This window comes from Pleurodeles waltl, chromosome 1_2, assembly GCF_031143425.1.
Source record: "Pleurodeles waltl isolate 20211129_DDA chromosome 1_2, aPleWal1.hap1.20221129, whole genome shotgun sequence".
In the NCBI taxonomy this organism is placed as follows: domain Eukaryota; kingdom Metazoa; phylum Chordata; class Amphibia; order Caudata; family Salamandridae; genus Pleurodeles; species Pleurodeles waltl.
In genome coordinates this window covers 192,301,347-192,316,331 of record NC_090437.1, presented here as the reverse complement: position 1 = coordinate 192,316,331, position 14,985 = coordinate 192,301,347, and the positions used below count along the sequence as shown (strand labels likewise).

Sequence of the window (14,985 nt, the reverse complement as noted above, 5' to 3'; positions counted from 1 at the left end):
TTCCCTAGAGCGAAAGCCTGTTCATGCTTCAGACTTCATCTCTACCAGGGGTAGGCGTATTGGCTTCTTCTCTGCTTTCCCCTTTGTTTCTGCTCCCCCACTTAGGCCACCGGTAAAAGGCTTTAAAGAATGTAGATCTAGTCAGTCATTTTACTGGTAATCCAAACTCCCAAAGTTCTGTCTGTGGTGCTAGAGTGAAACCATCATGTGCACAATTCTTCATTTACCTAGAACACTCAAAGGAGACAGACTTTGTGTTTGTTGCAAAAAAGCAAAATGTTAATGGACTTTTATCAAATGCATCGTTTCTTTAATTTAGGCCAGACTGATGATTTGGGTTACATATGCATCAGTCAAATGGTTGTTTGGGCCGTCATATTTCCCCCTGTGTATGCCAACACTGAACTGTTTCAAGTTGCCCACACAGTCTAAGATAAAGGCTCTCTTTGAAGTATCTAGTTTTGCCCTATGTTGCTCATCTGTTGAGAGCCTGAGTGATAAACATTGGCAAATATTTATATAAATCAGTAACATCTGCTTTTGATGCCTAGGAGAACTATCAGTATGCAGTGTTGGAAGCTGCGTTAGATCGAAGAAGATTAAAAGGATTTGATCTTCTGTTTTTGGTTTTTTTTTGCCCTGAGGGATATTATTCAAGCATGCACTGCCTCATTTTCTTGGACATATTAAAAAATGTTCTCAACTTGCAGACACTAAACCAGAGAGAAACCTTCACTGTTTACAGAGGCGGTAATGAGCATTTAGTCTTGGGTCCTGTCAGCATCCCTCCATTTGCTGTCATTTGGCCACTCAAGTTCACTGTCTTGGCCAAGTTTCGTACTGGTGATGTTTTGGTTGAGTGTTACCGTGCTGCCTATATTGTGAGAGGGTCGAGTGAAATTTCCAAAGGTATATGCTGTACGTTGTTGGTTTAGATGGTCTTTAGCTTTCCACTAGCCGTGCAAACCATTTGAATTGTTCTGACCATCAGTATTTGCGATTTTAGTTTCCCAAGGTGGCAACAATAATTGTGATGCCATGATATTCTGCCTGAGTTCACAGTCCTGCTGTCTCCGTCTGTATAATTTTGAAAACTCTTTCCTTGTGGATCGAAATAAATGTCCTTCTCTGTTTACAGTTCTTAAACTGTTTTTACATTGTAAACCACACTGATGCCGACGCGTGTATCTGCACTATATACAAGTGTGAAATAAATAAATAGGATGTGAATGAACCTGTAACAGAGAAAGCTGCAAACCATTGGTTACTGGTGAGTCAAATTCCCCATGCCTCTTGAAACAGAGCAATGCATTTTCACCTTAAGCCCTTCTTCAGGCAGCAGTAATAGTAGTAGCGTATTTTTGCAGCAGATCGCTGATGTCGCATATTAAGGAATTGTCAGGGAAGGTGGTAGATTGGGGGCGGAGGGGGTGGGGATAGAGGGCATTCTGTGTATCCTTAACTGCTTATATTTTCTGTTACGAATTGTATGAGGAATACACCGGGCAGTGCTATGGTTATCTTGTGGGCAGGCAACAGCTCCTCTTTTTAAAGTAAATATTTGCATCTTTTTAGGAGACGGTATCGTAGTCTGCACCTTCTTGAAGCCTGCATAATCACTGTTGCCTAGTTCCTTTTTGAGGGTATTTTACGATCTCCAGCATCTGATGCTTACATCTGCTTTGATGGTGAATGTCCTGTCTGCCGTTGGAAATATTTGAACCATTTTATAACCCAGATACAAAGAATTAAACGAATGAAAGCTTAGTTTCGCAGAAGAATTTGCAATCTTTTCAAAGACCCGTGGAATCTTTTCTTAGGCATTTTTCAGTAGCCTATGTTTTTTTTGCTGATTTGACATTGTTCTCTTTCTGAGAAGGCCTCATAACGTCTTGATTCACCACAGAAACGTGCTGGCTAGAATCGATGTTCTAGTACTACTGTGGGCTGCATAGCTGTGAACGCACTGCCATCTGCAGGATTGGTCTGCATCACTCATAAACTACAGGATAAAAGCCACTGCCTTAAAGCAAACCGAATGTCCGTCCCGACAGTCTCACCTGTTCACTCCTTCCTTCCACTGGGCAATATTTGTACACAAATTGCAGACCTTACTTAGAATCTGTCACACTGTAGCCAGTGCCAGCCAGATGGGCCACCAATGGGCCACGACCATGCCATTATACAAATCTGGAAAAGGCATTCACTTACAATATGGCCCTAACTCACTAGACATAGCTAAGTGTCTTCTGTCCTTGCTACCTCTGGTAACAGGAAATTTTTAGGATGAGTTACCTCCCTCTCATCTTACCCTGGACTTTACAAATGTTCTCATTTAAGGCACATCGGATGAGAGCAAAAACTGTTACTTTAAAAGCAGGTCACTGTGGTATCTGTAATGTGTTACCGGGGCTGTTAGCCATTCGCTCAGTGGGCGTCACTCTGTGTTATGTTTGTACTGTTAAAACTGATAGGGACATCTAGCCGCAGATTCCTTACTTCAGAATCCTCCCCAGATGCGAACCTGGAAATTCCTTGCAACGCTGATCTGGTAATGGTTAGTCTGGTTGCTTTTGGCCCACATCAATGTTTTCATCATCTGGAACAGTGTGCCTTTTCCATGTCTTTGGGGTTCCAACCTTGTGGATGACAAATGTCTGCTACGGACCACCACTCGATTTGTAGGTGGTGCATGGGCGAGCACCATGATGCTGATGAGTGTGACTCCTGTCGTCTGCTTCAGCCAAAGGCTCTTCGGAGTGTCGAATGAAGCTTCTGGCAGCATAGATGACGGAGCCGTCCTGGTCTTCCTGCTGGACTGATGTCCAGGTTTGGGCCCGTTCAAGGAGTCGTTCTCGTGGACGCCATTCTCCATCAACGTCAAGAGATAAGTGTCAACAGAAGTAGTCAATCCAGAAAGTTGGCAACTTCACCACATATGAACCTCCACCATTCCTCAGTTGAGTAAACAAGTTTGGAGTTTAGCCCGCATCTCCCTCCCTTTCCAGGGGATGGGGTGACTCCTGACCAATGTGTGAATATTACACTGTCTTTGGTGAATAACCTCCCACTGGAGCACCTGTGGGTCTCAAGGAGGAGTTGCTACCTTCATTGTATATACCATAATCTAAGTGGAGTAGTTGAGCATTTGCTTGTACGTGTGTGTGTGTGTGTATATATATATATATATATATCTCTCTCACTAAGGTTGTCTGTTTACTAAGTCCCTTTTTGTACTGTTAAATAAGATGGCTGTTGATCTACACTAATTGTGGTGTATGTCTACTTTTATCTAGGATGATATGGTATTACCAGTTTTTTTTATTTTTGGTAGGTCGGATCTTTAGAAGCCAGAAAGTCCCTTCTTAGGGACTTTCAGTCTTTCCTTGTTTGGTCTTAAAAGGTTTTATATTAGATAGCCATCACAGTTTGATAGATTTTCTACACTTTGATGTAGACATTTGGATAGTATTGCGATGTTCTTTGAAGATTATTCCTGTCTTTTCCTGACATATCCGCTTATCAAGGGTCTTCAATGAGACATAGCACTCAGTATATTCTGTTCAGTCTGTTGCATGGAATGATTAATATTATTGACTCATTAGGAGTTGTTCTGCACTTGGGGATTTACATTCAAGACTCCCTTCTTTTCGGAAGGGTGTTACCCTCTTCAGAAGTACTTCTTTTTAATCTCTATGAAGATATTTGTATCTGTTGTGATTGAGGAGGATATATGTTAACCTCTCATCTAGGTACAACTGTTTTCATCATTACCTGACTCGGTTGTTGTAGGTGGAATTCCCAATTTTAGAGGTGGAGTCTTAAGACAGAATATACAGAATTGTGTTTTATTTCAAAATCCTGTAAGTTTCCCGTTTTTGTGTCATTGACAGCTTTTTCTAGTTAATCTGTAGAAGATTGTGATTCATTATAAGATACACATACTCACCCTGGTTTCTGCCACACTATCAAAGTCTGGTGTTCATGCTTGCTGTTTTTATTCAGCTTTAAATATATGTTAGTTACTTCATAGTTTTTTTTTGTGTGTTTTTTTTAATACTCCTGTGTCAGTAGGTGTGTATATATATATATATATATATATATATAATCAAGAATATCTTGAAGATTTTTTTTATCATCTCTAGACACTTTTCCTGGGTAAAAGTATAATTATATGTCAAATGCTAGCTATTGTTGTCCTTAACGTCTTTTTGAATAGAGCAATTGTATGTTTTCTCTCCCACAGATAAATATTCTCTGTGTGTCTTATAGTGTAGGTCGGGTTAGGAGACACAATTACATGGTAAGAGGTATTGCTCAATGGAATGTTGTGCTCTGTGTTCCAACAGAGTAGAACGTGCAGTTTCGGTCAACATGAAATGACAAATAGAGTTATCTTCACTAGCTCATTTGGCAGTACAGCCCTAGGGTCATGGGTAGTGTTTGTAATCCATGCTTTTTTTTGTCTTTATGACATTCATTGCTGTGGTGCTTTCCACAGCTTTTTTGGTGTACTCATGCATGGGTTTGGCTCCCAAAGCGAGTAGTTTTATATTGATTTTGTTAGTTTGCCTTTAACACCAATCGGTCATATTAACATGGATTTTTTTTATTCCATGTTTTTGAATGTTTGACTTCTTATCTGTGGTTCCTCCCACGAGTTTGATGTTGTGAAATATGTTGGGGCTCACCTGCATTGTTATGATTGCCCTGTCATTTTGAATTGTTCTAGACCGGTTTTGTTCTAAAGACAGATTTTTAGTGGTCTCAGTCATGGGTGATGCTACCTCCATGCGCTTAACGTTTTTATAACTTTCCTTACTGTGGTCTTTACACAGTTCTTTTAGTAAAGAGAATGTGTTTCCATATATATTTTCTTATGAATGCACGTCCTATTTCTCTTCTACAAGACCAGTTTTCTTCTGGTTAGCAACTCAATATTGTTGGGTTGTTTCTGTCACGTATTTGACGCACTAACATGGATGAGCTTATTCCCATGATTTTCATGTCTTATGGTTTTATTTACCTGTGGTTTCTTATGCGGGTGAGTATGTTATTTTTCACCTAAATTATTATGATTGTCTGGTCTTTTTCTGACTTTGGCATCTGACTCTGAAGTAAGGAATCTGTGGCTCGATGTGTCTATCAGGTGAACAAGTTGCTTACCTTCTGTAACACATTATCTGGTAGACCGGATCTAGCCTCAAATTCCTTAACGACTCTCCCATCCTCCCCGCGAACTGAGTTCTCCTTGGTCTCAGAAGATTTTGTTATGGAAATCGACACCTTGAATTAAGAATTTGGTCCTAGCACACTGTTTCAGTAGGCAGATTCTATATGTGGCTCCACAATTTGAGCTCAGAAAATAGCCATGCTAGAAACTGGTGTCAGCAACAGGGTTATATGGACTCTGTCCATATAAACCTCCACTGATGTCACACCTGATGGACCGTGTCGATACGGAGTCCTGCAATGGGCTCTCCAGATGCGCAGACGTGCTACAGAAAAAAAAAGTTTCCAGATCCAGTCTCATGCCTGGGGAGGATTCCAAAGTAAGGAATCTGTGGTTCGATCCTGTCTCTACCAGATAGTGCATTACAGAAGATAAGTAACTTGTTTATCAGGTAAATAAAGTCCGCTATTTGTTCTTCTTCACTGAAGTCTTCTTCAGTACAGGGATCCCTCTCAATTTTGGAAGGTGGTTAATCACCCATATTTCTCAGGAAAGGAAAACAGGGAAGATGACTGTTTGATACCAGAGGGGGTTTGGGTAGACCATTTTTCATCTGTATTTCAATCTGCAGATAATCCCAATGATGGAGGGGAGGGATGTGGCCTCCCACGATTGGCTACTCCAAATCCAGCTAAGAGCGCCATCTTACTTGAGGCACACAAGATTAGTGCAGCAATAACTAAAATGAAACTAAGGAAAGCCCCTGGCCCTGATGGGATACCGGTTGATCTATTTAAATCTCTACCTGATCTGTGGGTTCTACTAATCACAAACGTTCTGAAAAGTGCTATTCAAAGCGCTATTCCCTCTTCATGGTTAACGGCAATTATTGTTCCAATTTTCAAAAAGGGTAACAGGCTTGACCCCTTTTGTTATAGACCCATTTCTTTAATAGACTCTACTGCAAAGATTCTGGGGAGTGTCATCCTGACCCGGCTCGAGGATTGGGTTGTAAGGTCAAACATTTTATCGCCAACTCAATATGGGTTCAGGCCTGGATTAGGTACAGTGGACCAGGCCCTAAATTTACATCTCATCCTCAGTAAATATGTAATTGCCAAAAGGGAACCTATCCATTTAGCATTCATAGACCTGTCTAGTGCATTTGATATGGTAAATAGAGCAAAATTGTGGGTTATAATGGATAAAATGGGGATTGAGCAAGATTTTCTAATTTTGATCAAACGCTTATACTCCGACCTCCATATTTTAATCCAGTTTGGTCAACACGGTGAAAGGTCGCATCCCCTTGCTTCTACTCGAGGTGTCAGACAGGGATGTACACTGGCACCTTTCCTGTTTTTATTGTACATAAATGGCTTGCACAATTGTTTGGTCCGAAATGGTAAGGATTTCCCAAGGATGAGTTTTAGACAATTGCCAATTTTATTATATGCCGATGATGCTGTTTTAATCGCCCGCACGGCCAATGGTCTACAGACTCTCTTGGATCTTTTTTTAACACACACACGAGAGCTGGATTTGAAAGTCAATTTTAAAAAATCACATGTTATGACCTGCGGCCCTAAAAATACTCGTACCTGATGTTTTAGAATGGGGGGGAATACCCTGACAAAGGTAAAATACTTTTGCTATCTAGGTCTGTATTTAAGTTCCACTCTGTCTTGGAAATTCCATTTGAATTTTAAGCTTCAACAATTGATAAGAAATGTTGAGGCAATCTTTCGCTTTGCCCGCAGATTAGGGCATAGACCGGTCCATCAGATCCTCACGCTCTACAATTCTAAATGTGTTTCGGCGGCGATCTATGGGGGTGGCCTTTGGGGGTATATTAGTCCAAATACTTTGCAGCTTGCAGAGAATAAATTCCTTCATCGGCTACTTATGGTACCTAAGAACATAGCGAACATTTTATGCCATGAGGAATTAGGAATCCGCTATATTACAGATCTGATAGATATTGCCCCACTTTTGCTATGGATAAAAGTATGGTCAAATCCGGTGGCTACTTTAACACATGATTGTGTAAAAGACTGTCTCTCATTATCAAACTGTAACAAAATTCCATGGCTAAACTTTGTTCACAAAGGATTCCGAAACTTGGATTTGGAGTTCATGTATTTTAAACCAGAGCTTATGCCAGCTAATGCGAAAGAAATTGTTAAACTTCGACATAAAGAGTATGTCATGAATCTTAAATACCAAATGGCAGAGAAATTGAGCTCTTTTAATTCATATACACAAATTTTATCATCAGACTTGTTAGAACCTTATTTTGTTTGGTTCCCGACCCCTTCTTTATATTCTTTACTTGTATCTTTTAGACTTAATTTGATCCATTTTAGAGTGGCGTTTCCGATAAAATGTGTGTGGGAAAAAAACACTACCTCCATGCCCTTGTGATAACTTTTCAAAACAAAGTACTTACCACTTTATCTTATTTTGTAAACTTTACTCGGCTCCCAGGAAATCCTTTTTATTACCCATTTTGCGTAATTTGCACACTTCTTCCTACAAAGAAGGACTGATTGGCATCCAAAGCCTCTCAACCAAACAAATTTGTATTTCTATTCTTAGTTTTATTAAATCCGCTATCACTATTAGAAATCAATATGAATTGGTAATGTGATCATTTATTAAGAGAAATTAGGCATTGTCCTTTTTACTATATTGTCTCATTGTTATATATGTGTTTATAAGCACTTATTTTTTTTTTTTTTTTTTTTACTGTTTTAGTAAGCTTGGGTGGCAAATTTAGATTTAATGGACTTATTTTAATGAATGTTATAAGTACTGTATTTTATGATGATCTTTATGTATGCATGTTTACTTTTGTGGCTAACCGCCGAATAAAGTTATTTTGACTGACTGACAGTACAGGGTTGCCACCACTAGGCACAGGTGAAGAGTGGTTGTGCGAAGTAGTGAAATGGAAGGATGCTTTTGTATTAAGTGTTTACTTTGTTCTGGATAGCTATTCGTTGTGATGTAGGCATTTTAGGTTTTAGTACTTTTTGCCTTTGCCAGAAGTGCATAGTGTTATATATTTAAACTTAGATTACTTAATTTCCTGACCCTTTGTTGTTTGCTTTTAGTGAGATATGTTTAATTAGATATAGTTAGCATGACCAATGTTTAGCTTAGGTGAAACATTTATTGAGCCATAAGAGTGTAAGCTATCAAACCTTAGCCTGACCTATGTGTCCTTAGCGTTTGAATATGCAGCTCCCTCAAGACAAATTTCCATATACGAAGCTCACTAGAATCTTGCTTTCTTTTCTAAAGGTGAATAATTTATTTTTGTGTTGTTTCCAGGAGGCTAATGGTCCAACAGATGGCTACTCTGCTATTTCCCACGTTGATCGTTTGCAGTCTGAACCAGAAAGTATTCGCAAATGGCGAGAAGAACAAAAGGAACGTTTAGAAGCCCTTGGTAGGTGATTTGCATACATGCTGAAAAGATGTGGGCCTCCATTTAGATAACCTCGGAGGGTGGGACAAGTACAAATTTAGTGAATATAAGTGCTCAAAATCAGTTATGTATTAAAAACAGTGTGTGTTTGCATTAGTATTTTCCGTTACTTTCAATTTAAAATTAACTTTGAGTTTTACTACAGTGAAAGATGAATAGTTTTTAAAACATTTTTTTCATTTATTTATTCTTTATTCTGACCAGGGGCCACATAACCGATAGAACACACTGTCTAGTTTGCTAGCTCTGAATTGCAGCACATTCTTATGTGTGTGCGTTGAACGCATCCCTACATATGTGATATGGTGCGGGCACAAAGGCAAAGGGTTCTCTCAGTAGTATGAGGCCATGCCACCATGCAGATGAGGAAACTTACTCTTGAGATTGCCCCACTTCACATTTGGCACCACCATAACCCGTATGTAAAGAAGACATCTGTTGTGTAAGTGTCAGCAGTCCCCTTTGTAACACTGAATTACCCTGAGGGGTATGGGGTTAAAGCAGGTGCACCAACACCCATTGTTCCACTGGGGCTCAGTGTATAATATAGCCTTGTTCTTTTTCTCCAGAATGTAGGACTATTCTCAATTAAATTACTTATCTCTTAAGACAGTGGTTTCCAAACGTTTTCGAACTGCTGGCTCCCTTGACCTCTATGCCATTGTCCGCGGCTCCCCATTATGTCTTTATTTATTTAAATAGGTGGGGGGATGTAAGCCAGGCCGCGGGAGCACTTCTATTTTTCTCACTGAAAATAATTGGGATGAAGCCGATAAAGGGCTTCTGTGTCAGGGACTTGTCTTGAGTGACTTGGAGTCCGTGTTGCCAGTAACCTGCTGCTGCAGGCCAGTGCACATTGTTGTCACACTCTTTCTACCTGCCATAGCTCTTTCTCTTTGCTTCTGGCAAGTAAAATAAAAAAAAAGCATATTAGCATTTTTGATATCTGATCCTGCAGCACCACCCACACTTTAAAGTCTGACACGCCAATAGACTCGATTCAGGCCTCAATGGGAAAAATAAATTCTCTCTTTTTTTTTTTTTTTGTTTTTAAATTTTTTTTTTTAAACCCCCCACTTTCCTCCTACATGTTGACATGTATGTGATTTCATGATTGCCCGCTTTTCCTGAGTATTTGGAGAACACGGACAGCAATACCACTCCATTACAGTCCGGATTGTGCCTGGCCATGCGTAAGCGGACGCGCTCTTTATTTATTAGGCAAGACTTCACACGCTGGTCCAAACCATTCCAGACGCTGAGAGGTGTGGCTTCCATAATTCCCCCTCATGGCATTACCGCATGGGTTACTCAGGCCACAAACGCACATTACAAAATCCTAACAAATTTGATTTATTTGCATTGCGATTCTTTCTTTTTCATACCACAGTATGGCTCCATTCTAAACGTAACATCTTTAAAATGGAGCCGTAAGGTAGTATGAAAGCGAAAGAATCACAGTGCAAAGAAATCAAACTTGTTAGGTTTTTGCAGTGTTACAATGTAAATTGTAAAATCCATCATGTTTGAATTATTTTCACTGCAAGTCTTTCTCTTTCATACTACTGTACAACCTTGTTAGCTGTACAGTAGTATGAAAAAAAAGATCTGCAGTGGAAACAGTGCAGTGGATTCCGGTGTGGGGCACTGGCACTTATTTTTGAGGGCCGACACTTAGTTGTCTGCATCAGGCATTTACTGCGAGCAAAAGACAAATATGGGAAAGACAAAGGAATAGAAGGACGGGAAAAGCTCCACATTGAAAGAAAGCACAAAGCTTGCAAGAGTGAGCTGAACCGGTAGGGAGAGACTGTAAATGGATTATAGAGGTCCAAGATGGGTTTAGGATTACTGCTGCCTCAGTATTCTGTGCTTGCCCATTTAATTGCACCGGCCACATGTTTCAGCGGAGAGCCTTCAGTACCAGCACGTTTTTTATTTACAAGTTAAGGACTGAGTAGAAACAAATCAAACTTGATGGGTTTTACAATTTACAACATAACATTGCAAAAACCTATAAAGATTTATTTATTTCCACTGTGATTCTTTCTTTTTCATTTTACCATATGGCTCCATTCTAAACATAACGTATCTTTAGAATGGAACCATACTGCAGTATGAAAGAGAAAATCGCAGAGCAAATAAATCAAACATGTTAGGTTTTTGCAATGTAATGATGTACAGTGTAAAACCCATCATGTTTGATTTGTTTCCACTGTGAGTCTTTTTCTTTCAGACTACTGTGAAACCATTTCCAATGTTCACAAGACGTGCGTAGCGTCCCTGGTGAGTTCAGACGGTGCACCAGGGTGCTGCGGTGCACACTTTGGGAAACACTGTCTTATGATATTGTCGGGGGCGCAGCTTGATCATTAAGATTGGGGGAATGTGAGCTTCAGATTTCCCAACAATCAGTCAGGTTAAAATACATTATATGAGAAGCAGGGCGGGGGGGCTTAAGGAGCAATATGAAGGGAGGGGGGAGAGCTTACTGGAGGGGTACTTACAAACAATATTTTGTAAAATAACCCGGTTTTACAATCTTTAAAACGGAGAGGAGAGAGTGTGTATTTGTCTACATGTGAAGATAAAAATCCCAAGTGAAATCTGACTAACACCTCCCCATACCCGACTTAAAGCAAATGTACTCAACTATTTCTACTGAATAAATTTATTTGGGAAGTGTAACACACACCCCACCCACAAAAATGCTATGCCCCTGAATAATGAGATATTTGAAGTGAATTGATTTCTGGTATCCATCTCACTCATTCTCAGCATGTTGGTACTGAATCCCCTTGTAACCAGACCTTAAACTGCTTCGGTAACTGTCAGGATAAAACTAGCATGCCTAGAACAATGCAAACAGTCTGGGTATTATTTGCTGCTGCACCCTCTTTCCGGTCTGTACCATTACAGGTTCCCTTTTTCTGTCCATCGTGTGTGGATAATGGTTGATTCTCTCTAACTAGGTTACATCTTACTGAGGGGCTCAGCTCTTATTTCCATGTGTTTTAATGCTATTTTCTCATTCTGTGATCCTTCTTTCTCAGCTTGGTTAAATCTATGCCACTATACACCACATTTAAGAGACCGCATACCCTCTGTTTCGCCTGCCTGGGTAACTGTCACCCGGCGCATACCTGCATTCTTTTTGCTACCATTAGAACTAAGTGCACTTTAAACTTTGTGACATGTATGCAGAACAATAGCAATCCTGCACCAAAGGATACCATTGATTTCTCCATCTTCAAATCAGAATGGAGTATAGAGACTCTGACATTGAGTCCAAGCTCCCTTCCTTTCAGTGAGGCACTCTGCCCAGCGATGCACACCTCAGAAAGTCTGGGTGAGTGGTGAAAGTAGTTTTAATAAGAGAAATAGTAGTGATTACCTAACACTTTTTTTCTGCTGGTTGGCAACATTTTGTTTCACCTAGACCCAATTATTGAGTGGTCATTTAACTCTCACCAGCTACAGAATCTGAGCTGGGTTAAATCCTTCTCACTGTATGTGTGCTGTTGCACTATGGGATGCGCTAATCTCATCTTGAAATTGTTAAGCTGGGGATGTGTTGCACCAAGATGTCAAACACATGTCCTTTTGTGGCCATGATCTCAGTATGCATCTGTTACTTTGGGGATTGCATCTAGGAGCAGATCCTGGCTCATTTTGTGTTGGTACTTTATCAAAATCCCATCCATAGAAGGTCCACCCAGCACCTGACTTTTTCCTCACTTAGTAAACTTGGTGCAGGAAGATGTTGAGGAAGAATGATCAGTGGCTTTTAATTTAAGGGCCTGTTATCAAGGGGAATTGAAATAGCTCTTGCTTCCCTATCCATCCAGGGAGCCCAAAACGCACAGCTAAAGGCCTTTGGTCCCTGGTGAATACTTCAAGTTTGAGGCATGTGTGGCTGTAGATACGCATGCTGTGCATACTCTTTCCATTTAGTGCTGGGCCTGGATGTTTGCAGGTTGTTTTTCTTTGAAGTCTTTCGAGTCACAAGGTAGTGTGACAACAACCCCTCTTGTAGGTAATGCGCATGATCATCGGCTCATTGTTAGATTGTTTCCATTCCGTCATCTGGTTCTCTGGATCAACACTGTTGCAGGGCTGTTTTTCAGTTCACATGCTTTCCTTCCTCCTATCGGTATTGTATTTTGATTCTGTCTCCCTTACTCTCTGTCTCTGGTCAGTGTTTGGTTACTTTGCTCGAGCGGGATCTGGTGTACTGCTGCCCCTCCCAGGCCTCGCCCTTCAGGGCCTGCTCATGTCTCTCGGTTGCGTCTCTCCACCATTCCTCCATGGTGATGGAATGGATGCTATTTCGATATTGTCCTCACTACCATGAAAAGTTTCCTCAGACCAATGTCATTCAGGTCTGCAATTTGTGCCTGTTGCCTGAACACAACAAAGCCACCTGCAACCTCTGCTATTCCTTCCGTTCCAAGAAGGCTCTTCTCAGCTGTCATGTTGACTCAAGATTTTGTGTAGGAGCAGCAGCAACATCCCATACTTCTTCAGTCCCGAGAACATCGAGGGGGAAACATCATCCTCAACCGTCAGTTGTAGATGAAGAGGTTTTCCCCCCTGAAGAAAGCTTTGGCTCCAGTCTGACCTTCAGTTAGCCCAGCAGTCCATGAGTACGGCACCCCCTCCCCCTCAACACCACTCTTAGCCCGAGCAGACAGCCACTCTGGAGCACTAGATACAGGCTTTCAGAGCCCCACTGTCTTCGGGCCATGGTCTGCACTGACATACCACCTTGGATGTTCTGCCAAGCTCCATTACTGCACTGAAGAAGCCTTCAAGACCAGACACGTCGGCACCAGCTGCACAGACACCGAGCCGGCCATCGGCCCCAACCACATCTTCCTCGTTGCTGACCAGAATTTTGGCACCCAAACCGAAGTCACCCTCAGAGCTGAGGACTTGGGCATCGGCTAACAAGACCGATGTTTGCACTGGCTCGGTTGAAATGTTTCTCCACAAACTGCAGGAAGAGATCGGCTCAAGGCAGAAACACCTGGGCATCCACCCTTTTTACGGTCCGAATCCTGGCCCACCATTCTGGGCTTACTGTTGTTCCACCCTCAAAGCGCCAGTTGTCTTTTGAGTAAGGTTTAGACATTCTGATTCCACCAAAGGAGGTCAAGAAAGTGGATAAGGATACTAGCTCCTTACCACACGCACAACCGTTCCTTAACTCTTGTTCCTTAGCCTTTACCTTCCCTAAGGATGCCGCCTGTTTCTCCAGGGGACATCCTTATCACACCTTGGGTCACCTCCTACTGACACAGGTGGGCATGGGGAAGGGGCTGCCACATTTGACACCCCTCTGCAGGGTGACTCATATGACTCCTATGACGCAGACCACGTGGTACACAGACCCTCACCTGTACCCTGCCTGTCCCTCCCTGCTGGACAATTGTATGTCCTACCAGGAACTCATTGATACGTCTGCCTTATTTCATAGGTGGATCTTCACACACAGCCCCTAGAGGAGGACTTTCGTTTTGAGACCCTCTTCTCCACTCACTGCTCTACTCAGCGCCTCCTTATGCTTAAGGGAATGTTATGCCACACACCAGTCATCTTCAAGGACCCCATGTGAGCCTGGATGATTACACAGAGTGTGGATAAAACATATAAAGCTCCCCTAATTACATATAGTCACTACCCAAGATGATATTCTGTATTTGAGCAGGGCGACTTAACAACTGCGCTTCACCTGATGGACGCCTGTATTCTCATACCAATACATCTGGATCATCACCTGTATCTCCGGATTGAGGTCAGCAGAAAATGTAACCAATTTAAAGTGCTCTCATTTGACTTAGAAATGCACCCCAGGTGTTCACCAAATGCCCTGTGATGGTGGCCACACATTTTCACAGACCGGGCGTCCACGTTTTTCCTTATCTGGACAACTGGCTGTTCAAGAGTGCCACCCACCAGCAACACTGCAATGATCAAAATAGACTTTCTTCACCAGTTTGGGTTTACCACTAAAGCCCCAAATTCCAGTGTCTAACCCCTCCAGATCCAAGTGTCTCTGGGGGCCATTTTTAACTCTGAGGAAGGCATAGCCTATGCGAACCCTACCAGGATCTATTCTTTTCAGACACTGCTCACTCTTTTCCAACCAAATCTACAAGTCACAATCTGCACATTCATGCACCACCTAGGCATACTGGCCCCCTGCATTTCCATGGACCACATGCCAGATTACACATGCATCCGTTGCAAGGGTGCCTACGGCAACAGCATCTTGGGGTGAGGAGGTGGTCATTAGGATGATAAAGTGTTGATCCGC

The 14,985-nt window shown here is 41.7% G+C and overlaps 1 protein-coding gene across 2 annotated transcripts in view; it reads left to right on the top strand.

The window, feature by feature from the left end:
• CLTA (clathrin light chain A) overlaps positions 1 to 14,985 on the top strand; it is a 116,424-nt gene that overhangs the window by 34,987 nt on the left and 66,452 nt on the right. For both annotated transcript variants that reach the window (XM_069237665.1, XM_069237672.1), the window contains exon 3: positions 8,510 to 8,627. In XM_069237665.1, the coding sequence (XP_069093766.1) occupies positions 8,510 to 8,627 (118 nt within the window). The remainder of the gene's footprint in view (positions 1 to 8,509; positions 8,628 to 14,985) is intronic.